This window comes from Pristiophorus japonicus, unplaced genomic scaffold (genome assembly GCF_044704955.1).
Source record: "Pristiophorus japonicus isolate sPriJap1 unplaced genomic scaffold, sPriJap1.hap1 HAP1_SCAFFOLD_61, whole genome shotgun sequence".
In the NCBI taxonomy this organism is placed as follows: Eukaryota; Metazoa; Chordata; class Chondrichthyes; family Pristiophoridae; genus Pristiophorus; species Pristiophorus japonicus.
Genome location: NW_027254520.1, coordinates 1,375,462 through 1,390,047, shown reverse-complemented (window position 1 = coordinate 1,390,047; position 14,586 = coordinate 1,375,462). Strand labels below are relative to the sequence as shown.

Sequence of the window (14,586 nt, the reverse complement as noted above, 5' to 3'; positions counted from 1 at the left end):
ATTAGATTAAGGGTCTGTATTAGTTTGAGGGACACTATTAGATTGAGAGTCTGTATTAGTTTGAGGGACTGTATTAGTTTGAGGGGCTGCATTAGATTGAGGTTCTGTATTAGGTTGATGGACTGTATTAGTTTGAGGGGCTGTATTAGTATGATGGACTGTATTAGTTTGAGGGAATGTATTAGTTTGAGGGTCTGTATTAGTTTGAGTGTTTGTATTAGTTTGATGGACTGTATTAATTAAAGGGAATGTATTAGTTTGAGTGTCTGTTTTAGGTGGAGGGCTGTAGTAATTTGAGGGACTGTATTATCTTGAGGGTCTGTAATAGTTTGAGGGACTGTATTAGATTGAGAGTCGATATTAGTTTGATGGACTGTATTAGTTTGAGGGGCTGTATTAGTTTGAGAGGCTGTATTAGATTGAGGATCTTGATTAGTTTGAGGGGCAGTATTAGTTTGAGGGTCTGTATTAGTGTGAGGGGCTGCATTAGTTTGAGCATCTGTATTAGTTTCAGGTTCTATATTAGTTGAGTTTCTGTATTATTATGAGTTTCTCTATTAGTTTGGGTTACTTTATTATTTTTAGTTTCTCTATTAGTTTGAGTTTCTCTCATAGTTTTAGGGAGTGTATTAAATTGATGGGCTGTGTTCGGTTAAGTTTCTCTGTTAGTGTGACGTGCTGTCTTTGATTGTGCTGTCTTATTTTGACGTTTGCTATTAGTTTCATGTTCTTTATTACTTTGAGGGGCTGTATTCGTTTGAGTTTCTCTATTTGTTTGAATATTTGGATTATTTTGAGCATCCCTATTCGTTTAAGTTTCTCTATTAGTTTGAGTGGATTATTTTGATGGCCCCTATTATTTTGTAAAGATTAGTTTTAACTTCTCTCGTAGTTTGAATTTCAATATTAGTGTGAGTTTCGCTAATAGTTTAGTGTCTCTGTTCGTTTGAGTGTCTGTATTAGTTTTAGTTTCTTTATTATGTTGAGTGTCCGTGTTATTTTGACGTTCGCTATAGATTTATTCAAAATTAGTTTGATATTCTTTACTGGTTTAAGGTTCTCTATTACTTCGAGGTTCTCTTTTAGTTTCATGTTATTTTTAGTTTGAGGGGATGTATTAGTTTTAGTGTTAGTTTGAGATACCTTGTAATATTAAAGCGTTGTTTAGTTTGCGGTTCTCTTGTTTCGAGGGGCTGTACTTGTTTGAGGTACTCTATTAATTTGATATACTGTATTATGTGCCTGTATGATGAGAAGTGCTGTATTAGTTTGCATTGTTTTTGCTGGATGACTTTGTGGTGCTGTATTATTTTTAGGTAATCTACGAGTATTTGGTAACGCCTCTGTATGAGGTGCTGTATGGGTATGATGGCGTAATTAATATGAGGGTCTGTATTAGTTTGAGGACTATCATATAAATTTCCCACGTTAATTGCTTAACTGGGTTTCCGTAGTTAAAGAGATCAGCCACTTCCTAGCCCGCAGTAGAACAGCCTTGAGAAGGACATTCTAACATTTGTAATTGAAGGACTGAATGCCTGCATTTAAAAGGGCAGCCACGACGCCCATTGTAGTACAGCAGGCCTGAGAGGGAAACTCCAACATTGGGAATGTAATTACTGAATGGCCACAGCAGAGGAAAGGACATCACCAGAAACAATCTGCGATCTCCAGTTTGACCTGATGGTTTTTGAAACAACAACCCAATTGCTGGGAGAATACCGCTGGAAAAGTTCATGAGTGAATTAATATGAGCAGAATTGTCCAGTCTTTGCGGTTTCAAATTTGAATCACTGCAGAAAACATATTCGTTCACGACAGGGACATAAATTGGCTGTCCTAATCTGTTTGTTCAAGTTTTAACAATAACTATTTTGAGCGATGTTGCAACCTCAATGTCCCCGTGGAGAGCCCGCAGGGTATAACTTAAAGGCGCTGCAATTGTACCGCCTCAGAGCATAATTCAGGGAGATTTCCTGCAGCACGAAGGGGCACATCGTTTCACGCAGAAAATGCTTCCAATTGAATATGCCCAGCGAATATGCTACATGATCATTGCAGTCATTGGTGTTCCTGGTAAGTGACTATAACCATTGAAGTTGTGCAAATCTGTATGTGAGCTGATCTCTGGTTTTGCTCTGTGACTGATAATTTTACATCCTGGACTATTCGCCACGGGTATAGAAACCTGAACGGTGAGATCATTCCGTTCAGTAAAATTTCCTGAATAATCATTGCAGTTTGATCCATTACCTTCTGAAAATAAACTTGTGTTTGAAATTACCAGGCTGCTTGAATTATTCAGCTATTGTCTTTAGTGGAATATAGTGTACTTTTGAATCAGACCTTAATCCGCGCAACAATCTGAGAGAAGGTATTAGTAGCAGTGTCTGTACTGTAGGATATACTGAGTGTGAGTCACTACCTCACGTGGAAGATCATACCCCCAGTGATCATGTATTACTGGGAGTGTCTGTCACTGTAGGGTGTACTCTGTGTGGGTCACTAACCGGTGTGGAACACTGTAGCACAGTGACATTGTATTACAGCAAGTGTGTGTCACTGTAGGATGTACTCAGTGTGGGTCACGATCCGGTGTGGGACAGCGTCCCGTATGACAATGTATTGCTGGGAGTGTCTTTCACTGCAGGATACACTGAATGTCGGTCATTAACCAGTGTGGAACACCGTACCCCAGTGACCATGTATTCTAAGAAGTGTGTTTCACTGTACGATGTACTCAGTGTGGGACACTAACCAGTGTGGAACACCGTAGCCCAGTCACAATATATTACTGGGAGTGTGTGTCACTGTAGGATATACTGAGTGGGTGTCACTAACCGGTGTGGAACACCGTACATTAGTGACCATATATTACTGGGAGTGTATATCACTGTAGGATATACTGAGTGTGTTTCACTAACCGGTGTGGAACGCCATTATCCCAGTAACCATGTATTACTGGGAGCGTGTGTCACTGTAGGATATACTGACTGTGGGTCACTAACCGGTTTGGAACACATTCTCCCTGTCACCATGTATTAACGGGAGTGTGTATCAATGTAGGGTGTACTCAGTTTGGGTCACGAACCAGTGTGGAACACCCTACCCGAGTGACATTGTATTACTGGTAGTGTGAGTCACTGTAGGGTGTACTCAGTGTGGGTCACGAACCGGTGTGGAACAACGTCCCGTATGACCATGTATTGCTGGGAGTGTCTGTCACTGCAGGATGCACTGAGTGAGGGTCACTAACCGGTGTGAAACACCGTACCACAGTGACCATGTATTGCAGGAAGCGTGTCTCACTGTCGGATGTAATGAGTTTGGACCACTAACCGGTAGGGTACAGAGTAGGCCAGTGACCATGCATTACTGGGAGTGTCTGACACTGTAGGATGTAGTGAGTGTGTTTCACTAACCGGTGTGGAACACCATTATCCCATTGACCATGTATTACTGGGAATATCTGTCACCGTAGAATGTATTGAGTGTGGTCACCAACTGGTGTGGAACACCGTACCACAGTGACCATATATTACTGGAAGTGTGTCTCACTGTAGGATGTAATGAGTGTGGGTCACTATCCGGTGGGGTACAACGTAGCACAGTGCCCATTTATTACTGGGAGTGTCCGACACTGTAGAATGTATTGAGTGTGGGTCACTAACCGAGGTGGGACAAAGTACCCCAGTGACCATGTATTACAGGAAGTGTGTCTCATTGTAGGATGTACTCAGTGTGGATCACCAACCGGTGTGGATCACCGTACCTCAGTGACCATGTATAACTGGGAGCGTCTGTCACTGTAGGATTCACTGAGTGTAGGTCACTAACCGGTGTGGAACAGCGTCCCCCTGTGAACATGTATTACTGGGACTGTGTGTCACTGTAGGTTATACCGAGTGTAGGTCACTAACTGGTGTGCAACACCGTACCACAGTCACTATGTATTACTGGAAGTGTGTGTCACTGTAGGATGTACTGAGTGAGGGACACTAACCGGTGTGGAACACTGTACCCCAGTGACCATGTATTACTGGGAACGTGAGTGTCACAGTAGGATGTAATGAGAGTGCGTCACTGAGCGGTTGGCAACACCGTACCACAGTGACCATGTATTACTGAGAGTGTCTGTCACAGTATGATGCACTGAGTGTGGGTCACTAACCGGTGTGTAACAACTTCCCTCTGTCACTATGTATTACTGGGAGTGTGTGTCACTGTTGGGTGTACTCAGTATGGGTCACGAACCGGTGTGGAACACCCTACCCAATGACATTGTATTACTCGTCGTGTGTGTCACTGGAGGGTGTACTCAGTGTGTGTCAAGAACCGCTGTGGAACAGCGTCCCGTATGACCATGTAAGGATGGGAGTTTCTGTCACTGCAGGATGCACTGATTGTGGGTCACTAACCGGGGTGGAACACTGTACCACAGTGACCATGTATTGCAGGAAGTGTGTCTCACTGTAGGATTAAATAAGTGTGGGTCACTAACCGGTGGGGTACAGGGTAGCCCAATGACCATGTATTACTGGGAGTGTCTGTCACTGATGATAATATTGAGTGTGGGTCACCAACCGGTGTGGAACACCGTACCCCAGTGACCATGTATTACAGGAAGTGCGTCTCACTGTAGTATGTACTCAGTGTAGGTCACTAACCGGTGGGGAACACCTACCCCAGTCACCATGTATTACTGGGATTGTTTGTCACTGCTGGATATACTGAGTAAGGGTCACTAACCGTTGTGGAACACCATACGCCAGTGACCATGTATTACAAGAAGTGTGTCTCACTGTAGGATGTACTCAGTGTGGGACACTAACCGGTGTGAAACACCGTACCCCAGTGACCATGCGTTACTGGTGGTGTGTGTCACTGTAGGATGCACTGATTGTAGGTCACTAACCTACAGCGTTCTCCTGTGACCATGTATTACTGGGAGTGTGTCTCACTGTAGGTTATACCGAGTGTGGGTCACTAACCAGTGTGGAACACCGTACCACAGTGACTATGTATTACTGAAAGTGTGTCTCACTGTAGGATGTAATGAGTGTGGGTCACTATCTATTGGGGTACAACGTAGCCCAGTGACCATTTATTACTGGGAGTGTCTGATACTGTTTAATATATTGAGTGTGGGTCACCAGCCGGTGTGGAACACCGTATGCCAGTGAGCATGTATTACTGGGAGTGTCTATCACTGTAGGATGTACTCAGTGTGGTCACTAACCGGTGTCGACACCGTAGCCCAGTAACCATGTATTACTGGGAGTGTGTGTCACTGTAGTGTGTACTCTATGTGGGTTACTAACCGGTGTGGAACACTGTACCGCAGTGACCTTGTATTATAGTAAGTGTGTCTCACTGTAGGATGTAATGAGTGTGGGCCACTAACCGGTGGGGTATAGCGTAGCCCAGTGACCATGTATTACTGGGAGTGTCTAACACTGTAGGATGCACTGAGTGCGTTTCACAAACCGGTCTGGAACACCACCACCCCATTGACCATGTATTACTGGGAGTGTCTTTCACTGTAGAACGTATATTCAAAAAGCAGTTACATGAAGTCCTTACTACTAGGGGAATCAAGGGGTATGGTGAGAAAGCAGGAATGGGGTACTGAAGTTGCATGTTCAGCCATGAACTCATTGAATGGCGGTGCAGGCTAGAAGGGCCGAATGGCCTACTCCTGCACCTATTTTCTATGTTTCTATGTTTCTATGTATTGAGTGTGGGTCACCAACCGGTATGGAACACCGTACACTAGTGAGCATGTATTACTGCGAGTGTCTGTCACTGTAGGATATACTGAGTGAGATTCATTAACCGGTGTGGAACACTGTACCCCAGTGACAATGTATACTGGGAATGTGTGTCACTGTAGGATATACTGAGTGTGGGTCACTAACCGGTGAGGAACAATGTACCCCAGTGACCATGTATTACAATAAGTCTGTTTCACTGTAGGATGAACTCAGTGTGGGAAACTAACCAGTGTGGAACACCGTAGACCAGTCACAATGTATTACCGGGTGTGTGTGTCATTGTAGGGTGTACTCAGTGTGGGTCACGAACCGGTGTGGAACACCCTACCCCAGTGACATTGTATTACTGGCAGTGTGAGTCACTGTCGGGTGTACTCAGTGTGGGTCACGATCCGGTGTGGAACAGCGTCCCTTATGACCATGTATTGCTGGGAGTGTCTGTCACTGCAGGATGCACTGAATGCGGGTCACTAACCGGTGTGGAACACCGTACCACAGTGATCATGTATTGCAGGAAGTGTGTCTCACTGTAGGATGTAATGAGTGTGGGTCACTAACCGGTGGGGTACAGAGTAGCCCAGTGACCATGTATTACTGGGAGTGTCTGACACTGTAGGATGTAGTGAGTGTGTTTCACTAAACGGTGTGGAACCACATTACCCCAATGACCATGTATTACTGAGATTGTCTGTCACTGTAGAATGTACTGAGTGTGGGTCAGAAACCGGTGTGGAACACCGAACCACAGTGACCATGTAATACACGAAGTGTGTCTCACTGTCGGATGTACTCAGTGTGCGTCACGAACCGGTGAGGAACACCGTACACAAGTTACCATATATTACAGGAAGTGTGTCTCACTGTAGGATGTAATGAGCGTGGTCACTAACCGGTGAGGAACACCATACCACAGTGATCATGTAATACACGAAGTGTGCTTCACTGTCGGATGTACTCAGTGTGCGTCACGAACCGGTGTGGAACACCGTACCCCAGTGAACATGTATTACTGGGAGCGTCTGTCAATGTAGGATGCACTGGATGTAGGTCACTAACCGGTGTGGAACAGCGTGCCCCTGTGATCATGTATTACTGGGAGTGTGAGTCACTGTAGGAAATACTGAGTGGGGGTCACAAACCGGTGTGGAACACTGTACCCGAGTGACCATGTATTACTGGGAGTGTATATCACTGTCGGATGTAATGAGTGTGTTTCACTAACCGGTGTGGAACACCATTATCCCAGTAACAATGTATTACTGGGAGTGTGTCTCACTGTAGGATGTCATGAGTGTGCGTCACTAAGCGGTTGGCAACACCGTACCACAGTGACCATGTATTACTGAGAGTGTCTGTCACAGTAGGATGCGCTGAGTGTGGGTCACTAAACGGTGTGGAACACCTTCTGCCTGTCACCATGTATTACCGGGAGTGTGTGTCACTGTTGGGTGTACTCAGTGTGGGTCACGAACCGGTGTGGAACACCCTACCCCAGTGACATTGTATTCCTGGTAGTGTGTGTCACTGTTGGGTGTACTCAGTGTGGGCCACGAACCAGTGTGGAACACCGTAGCCCAGTCAAAATATATTACTGGGAGTGTGTGTCACTGTAGGATATACTGAGTGGGTGTCACTAACCGGTGTGGAACACCGTACCTCAGTGACCATATATTATTGGGAGTGGATATCACTGTAGGATGTACTGAGTGTGTTTCACTAACCGGTTGGGAACACCGTACCCTAGTGAGCATGTATTACTTGGAGTGTGTCTCACTGTAGGATGTAATGAGTGTGGTCACTAACCGTTGGAGAACACAGTCCCCAGTCACCATGTATTGCAGGAAGTGTGTCTCACTGTAGGATGTAATGAGTGTGGGTCACTAACCGGTGGGGAACACCGTACGCCAGTGACCATGTATTACTGTGAGTGTGTGTCACTGTAGGTTATACCGAGTGTGGGTCACTTAGCGCTGTGGAACACCATACCACAGTGACCATGTATTACTGGATGTGTGTCTCACTGCAGGATGTAATGAGTGTGGGTCACTAGCCGGTGTGGTACAACGTAGCCCAGTGACCATGTATTAATGGGAGTGTCTGATACTGTAGAAAGTATTGAGTGTAGGTCACCAGCCGGTGTGGAACACCGTATCCCAGTGAGCATGTATTACTGGGAGTGTGTCTCACTGTAGGATGTACTCAGTGTGGGAAACTAACCAGTGTGGAACACCGAACCCCAGCGACCATGCATTACAGGAAGTGTGTCTCACTGTAGGATGTAATGAGTGTGGTCACTAACCGGTGGAGAACACAGTACCCCAGTCACCATGTATTACTGGAAGTGTGTTTCACTGTAGGATGTAATGAGTGTGGTCACAAACCGTTGGGAAACACCGTACCCCAGCCACCATGTGTTACTGGGAGTGGGTGTCACTGTGGAATATTTTGAGTGAGGGTCACTAACCGTTATGGAACATTGTACCCTCGTGATCATGTATTACAGGAAATGTGTCTCACTGTAGGATGTACTACGTGTGGGTCACTATTTCTTCTACTTCCGCTTCTGAAGCGCACCCTGGGAATCGAGTGTGACGCGATTCCACAAAAAAATTAGGACTCAGAGGGCTAAAGATTCCAATGCATGTACTAAATTCTCTGTCACAGGTCGGGAAGACGCTGGTTGAACGAACGGGAGTGTGGGGTTGCCTGGGTTGCACTTGCTCCTTCCGCTTCGGCTTGCTCTCGCTGATAAGTCTCGCGTTGCTCTGCACCGTGTGGATACTTTACCTCCACTTTGGGCTGATTTGGGCCAGGGTTTGTCAGCTATAGGTGGGTCGTTACAATTCTTCAAGGAGGCTTTGAGTGTGTCATGGTGTGTTTCCTCTGCGCACCTGTGGCTCGCTTGCAATAACGAATCACCGATTAGAGCGTTTGCTTTTTGAATCTCATGTCAAGCATGCTGACGATGTGGCCCGCACATCGGAGGTAATCGACTGTGCTCAATGCTTCGATGCTGGGGATATTGGCCTGACCGAGAATACTGACGTTGGTGCACCAATCCGGCCATTAATTTGCAGGAAATTGCGGAGGCTGCGTTTGGAATTCTGTAATGTTTTTTGGTGCCTTCTGTAAATACTCCATGTCTCTGAAGCATATAGGAGGCCGTGTATCACTACTGCCCTATGCACCATGAGCTCGGTCCAGGGTTTGAGGTCCTGGTATTCAAACACTTCCTTCCTCAGGCTTCCGAAGTTTGCACTGGCACACTGAAGGCAGTGCTGGTCTTTGCCGTCAATGTCTGCCCTTGTTGACAGGCTTCAGAGGTATGGTAAATGGTCCACATTATACAGTGTATAGCTCAGTAAACCCAAGCTCCCCTGAAACTCGCAGCGGATGGCGAGCTTCCCTCCAGCTATCCCCGCTGATATATTCTGTGGGCCACATTTGAAATTTAATTCATTCGCCATTCACCCTGGACGTCCTCTCGCCCTCACCGGCTTTGAGCTGGGAATGAAAACCCTTGCAGGTTGCTGATCCTGATTCTGACCGCAGTGCACAGCCCGTGCTTAAAGTACAGTGCTGGACATTTTGTCTGAACTATGTTCTATTCCCACACTCCAATAGTGCCGGTATAGCAGCTCGGATAGTTCCTAGTTATGCTGCCTTTCCTTGGGATATAGAGAAGTCTCGATGTTCCAATTCTACTCCTGTCCCCTCCTTTACATATTTATCAGGTACTTTGATGACTGTGGTCACGCAATTTCCTTTTCTAGCCATGAACTGGAAAATATCCTAACTCGCAATAAGTCATGATCAACTATCACCTCACCCCCCTGCTTTCTGGCCTATATTGGCTCCCGGTTAAAGAACGCCTCCATTTTGAATATTCTCATTCCTGTATACATATCTCTCCATGGTCTTGCACCTTCCTACCGCTGAAATCATTTTCAGTCTCACAACCCCTCAAGATATCTCCACTCTTCAAAGTCTGCCCTCTGGAACATCCCTCATTATACATCGCAACCATCGGTGGCCTTACTTGCAGCTGTTTGGGCAGTAATCTCTGGACGTCCCTCCCTCAACCTCTCCGGTCTCTGATCATCTTTCGATTTTGACCACGCTCCTTAAGATCAACCCATTATACCAAATTTTTGGTCATATGTCTTAATTTCATCTTTTCTGTCTCGGTGTCATATGTATCTGTGTTGTCCTGCTAACACTGCTTTGAAATGCCTTTGGATGTTTAATTACGCTAAAGGCGCGATATAAATAAAAGTTTTTCGTATTATTATTAATAACATTAGTTATTATTAATATTAATATTATTAATAATAATATTAGTAATACTAATTATGTAGTCAACCTGTCCCTCCCATCTTATCCCCACCACCAAACACATCCCCTTTCAGCATTCCAAATTTATCAGTCCCTCCATGACAACCTGGCCCAGTCCTGAATCGCCCCCAACATTTCTCCCCTTCCACCGGACGTGCCTATGCAAAACCTAGGAGATGCAACACCTGCCCTTTCACCTCCTTTCGTTCCATTGTCCAGGGCCTTCAATGTGAAACCGTAATTGGCTTGTATTTCTTCCAACGTAGTATACTGTATTCGCTGTGCATGATGCAGTCTCCTGCAGATTGGGGAGGACTAAACAGAGATTGTGTGATTACATTCCTGAACTATCCATTATGTCTGGAAACGTATCTCTCTCCCTCCCTCTGTCTCACATTCCCCCGGTAACTTGCCCGAATTCTGCATCGCACTCTCCATCTGACATCTTTACTTCAGACCTTCTAAAATGATCCCCGTTGAAACTCAATGAGGAACAGTACCACATGTTTCGATTATGCATTGATTGCAACCCGGACATAAAACTGAGTTTAAACTTTTCAGATCAATATTACCGCTCCCGTTTCCTCAGACAGCATGTGCTGGTAATGAAGGATGTCTTCAGCAGAGCCACTGGGAGTGGAGGAGATGTGCGCTGGTGATTGGGACCTCCTCTCAGTGCACGGCAGGTGGGCTGGTCCGCACCCCTGGGGTCTAGCGACTTTTCTCCGCCACATTCCCGGGTCATGGGAGCCTTCTGATCTTTGCCAGATTTGCCTAGCTCTCCCACCCCCCCGTCCCCTCCTCCACTCTGTAATCCTGCTCCATCCAGGTACATCTCCTGTGGAGACATGTCCTGTTCCTTTCCTTGTCCCATTTGTCCTCCACCAACATCCCTTTTGCCGCTGAATCACTCCTGCCCACCATCCCATCAAAGACCTTCAACTTTGTTCTTCCCTCCTCCTACCACAACTTACTCTGCCTCTAACATTGTCTTAAAACTGTTCATCGCTCACGGATTCCAGTATTGATGAAAGGTTATCACCTGAAAAGTTAACTCAGTTTCTCACTCCACAGATGCTGCCTTTTACTGAGTGTTTGAAGCTTTATCTGTATATTATCAGATGTATAACCGTTTGTAAGGGGGATAGTTTTAGCAGAGGGCGAGAGAGGGAGAGCACGTGGGGCCTTGGGGAAGTACACCTGTAACTCCTGGCCCACAAGCAGGGCCGTGAAGGCAGTTGCGTTATCCCGGAAGTTGTCCTCGTCTCACTATATCTGCCGGTTATCCCAAGGCCTGGGAAACACAGCCGGCCACAGTTAAATCCATAAAACAGGTTAAACCAGAAGATGCCAGCTGCATTAATACATTAATCTTGCAAACACGCCCGCTGGGATGGCTCGGCTTCCCTCCCACTGCCCGGTCTGTGCTAAACATGGAAGCGGCCAGTTGGAGGTAGGTTGGGTTGGGATGATATACTTTACGTGTTAACCCCTGACCCGGCGTCCACTCGGCCGTTTTTGTTCTAAATCACAGGCATTGCGCAGTCACCGATAATGTGTGACCAATAATTGACCCTCTCTTTTCCCTTCTGCTTATTACAGTGAATTTAGTGGCGATTGTGATCCTGTCCCGGGGAAAGTGCGGGCTGTCCAACTGCACTACTCGTTACCTGGTGGCCATGGCAGCGGCGGATCTACTGGTTGTTATCACTGAGGTAATACTTTGGCGGATCAGTTGGTATTATTTCACGGGATCTTTCCTGGATATCACCCCTGTGTGTAGTGTTACTTTTTTCCTGACCCGTGTTTCCACAGACTGTTCTGTCTGGTTCACCGTAATTTTCACCTTTGATCGATTTGTGGCCGTTTGTTGCCAGAAGCTGAAAACCAAATATTGCACCGGGAGAACTGCGGCTGTGGTTCTGGCAACAAGCTGCATTCTGCACTGTTCAAAAGACGTTCCTCACTATTTTACACTTGGACCTGCGGAGTTAGTCGACAATGTGCCGTGGGAATGTATACCAATCCCAGCCTATTATACTGAACCCGGATGGATGGGATTTAACTGGTTTGATACGGTTTTAACCCCACTGCTCCCATTCGCTGTAATTTTGTTGCTCAACGCTATGACAGTCAGACATATTTTAGTGGCTAGTCGAGTCCGGAAGGGAGTGAGGAGTGAGAGCAAGGGGGAGAATGGCAGTGACCCAGAGATGGAGAGCAGGAGGAAGTCTGTAATTTTACTCTTCACCATATCCGGCAGCTTCATACTGCTGTGGCTGATATATGTTATAGATTCCTTATATTATAGCATTACAGGAACATATCCCGGTGATTATAATGATTCTTTATACACCTTTCAACAAATCGGATATATACTGCAGAATTTCAGTTGCTGCACAAACACATTTATTTACGGGGTGACCCAGTCCAAGTTCAGAGAGCAGTTGAAGAGCGCGATGACATATCCGGTTACCTCAATTATACAATTATTTAATGGTCAGAATAACTGAGCACAGCCCAGAGGCGGCTCGCAGTGTTTGCATTACAGGAATGTAATATTTAGCCCCAGACTTCCATCCACTGAACTACACCAGGAAAGACTGGTGATCTGAAAATACAACGAGCGACGGGGCAAGTACTGTTTTGCGGACAAAGCACTATTTCTGATTGATATTCCCCACATGATCTTTTGGAACAGCACCAACAGATTGTTGCATTCAGTTTGAGCTCTTCTGTAAAGGATCACTACAGCTATTTAGTGCAGCTATACATTGCATCTTCCAGAGTGACAGATTCGATAATAGGTCGGCAGGCAGGGCTAGGATCCAGTTCAGAGGATTATATGATATAGAACATAGAGCAGAGAATCAGGCTATTCGGCCCAACTCATCTTTGTTGGTGTGTATGCTCAGCACTAGACTCGAAAGTAAGAAACTGAATGTGGTAGGACGTGCCAGACTGAGGAGGAGGTCCAGACCATACACACCCCGCACATTCATGGAATGGAGGTCTTACCTCGACTTACCAAGCACCTGCCTTTAGAAACTGCGCTTCCACAAGGTGGTTATCACTGAAATATGCCATATCATCAGGGCAGATATGAAGCCTGCGAGCTTCTTCATCACATCACTGCCCGTCGAGGTCAATGTCACCACAGCAATGTCGTTCTAGACGTCCGGTGGCTTTCATGCTTCCACGGTCGACATTTTCCATCTGTCTCACCGTGCCACACATTGCTGCGTTAGAACGGTCACAGAAGCCCTGTACGTGTGTAGGATGGAATTTATCAGCTTCACTAGAAAAAAGGAGGCTCAGATTGACAGGGCTGGAGCATGCTACAACATTGCTAAGTTCACCAACGTTCTGTGAACAATACAAGGTACGCATATAACCATGCGAGCACCTTCTCACGGCCCAGAGGTTTTACGCAACAGAAAAACATTTCACTCCCTGAAGGTGCAACTAGTTGTGGACCACAACCCTATAATTATAGCAGTGAATGCCAAATATCCGGGCAGCTTCGTTGTCGCTCATATCCTCCGTGAGACAGCTGTCGCTGACATATTTACCAGGCAGACACAAGGGCAATGCGGGATGCTTGTGACAATCGATGTGGCCAAGCCACCTGGCTGATGACTCAGCTTCGTGACACCCACACCAAGGCCGAGAATAGATACAGCCGGCCACAGAGCCATACGCAATGTGTTCCAGAAAATCATTAGTGTGCTTGAGCAGCTATCTACAACCCTGATCAGATAGCTCAATTCCTGTTCGTGTGCTACACGCTGCACAACCTGACTATCAGGAGAAAGCAAGAGTTGCCAAAACAGACCGATGGTCCACTTCAGGAAAGTGAGGAAGAGCAGGACGAGGAAGAGGATGGTGACTTCTGACCAGACAATCAGGTTGACTATGCAACCATGTCCCCCTCCAGACCGCACGTGGCTACACAGCTGCAAGATTCTTACATCAGCAGCTCATAGATGAGGGTTTTCCCTGAAAGAACGATGCTCTTAATGATGAAGCAGACATACTGCTCTGTGTGCAGCTCAGACATTAATGGTGGGGATCACATTTGTGCCAGTTAATGTTTATGTTGATTCACGATAAGTATAATTATAAACTTTTAGGTTAAGGAATCACTAGTGCATAATTGTCCAGCTACCTGAGACAATGTGCAACACGGTTTTGGAAAATAAAAAACATTTAACACGACCATTGGTCTGAAATCATAAGTGTCACTGGCAAAAATACGTCACCGCACCACACCGCCATTTTTCGAACACTGACATCAATCAAATAGTCAACATCTCCAGCAACACAGAACACAAATGCAAACCAACAGGTGGGACCACTCCCCGCATAGATTACAACGAATTGCATACACTGAGATGGAGATATATCAAAGCCATCAACTGTGGACATGCACTTCACTTTATTTCCCCCTCCCACTATTCTCCCCACCTCTACCCCT

At 46.0% G+C, this 14,586-nt stretch overlaps 1 protein-coding gene across 1 annotated transcript; it reads left to right on the top strand.

The window, feature by feature from the left end:
- The first annotated feature begins 2,012 nt into the window (after positions 1-2,012).
- LOC139255450 (probable G-protein coupled receptor 139) lies at positions 2,013-12,622 on the top strand. Its single transcript, XM_070873930.1, has 2 exons — positions 2,013-2,076; positions 11,712-12,622. Exons 1-2 carry the CDS (start codon positions 2,013-2,015, stop codon positions 12,620-12,622), a joined length of 975 nt encoding a protein of 324 aa, XP_070730031.1.
- The last annotated feature ends 1,964 nt before the right edge of the window (positions 12,623-14,586 follow it).

Bases quoted from the DNA above. Each gene is read 5' to 3' on its own strand.
- LOC139255450 (XM_070873930.1), top strand. From the start codon at position 2,013: ATGCTTCCAATTGAATATGCCCAGCGAATATGCTACATGATCATTGCA. The intron at 2,077-11,711 runs GTAAGTGACTAT...TGCTTATTACAG, and splicing joins TGCAGTCATTGGTGTTCCTG to TGAATTTAGTGGCGATTGTG.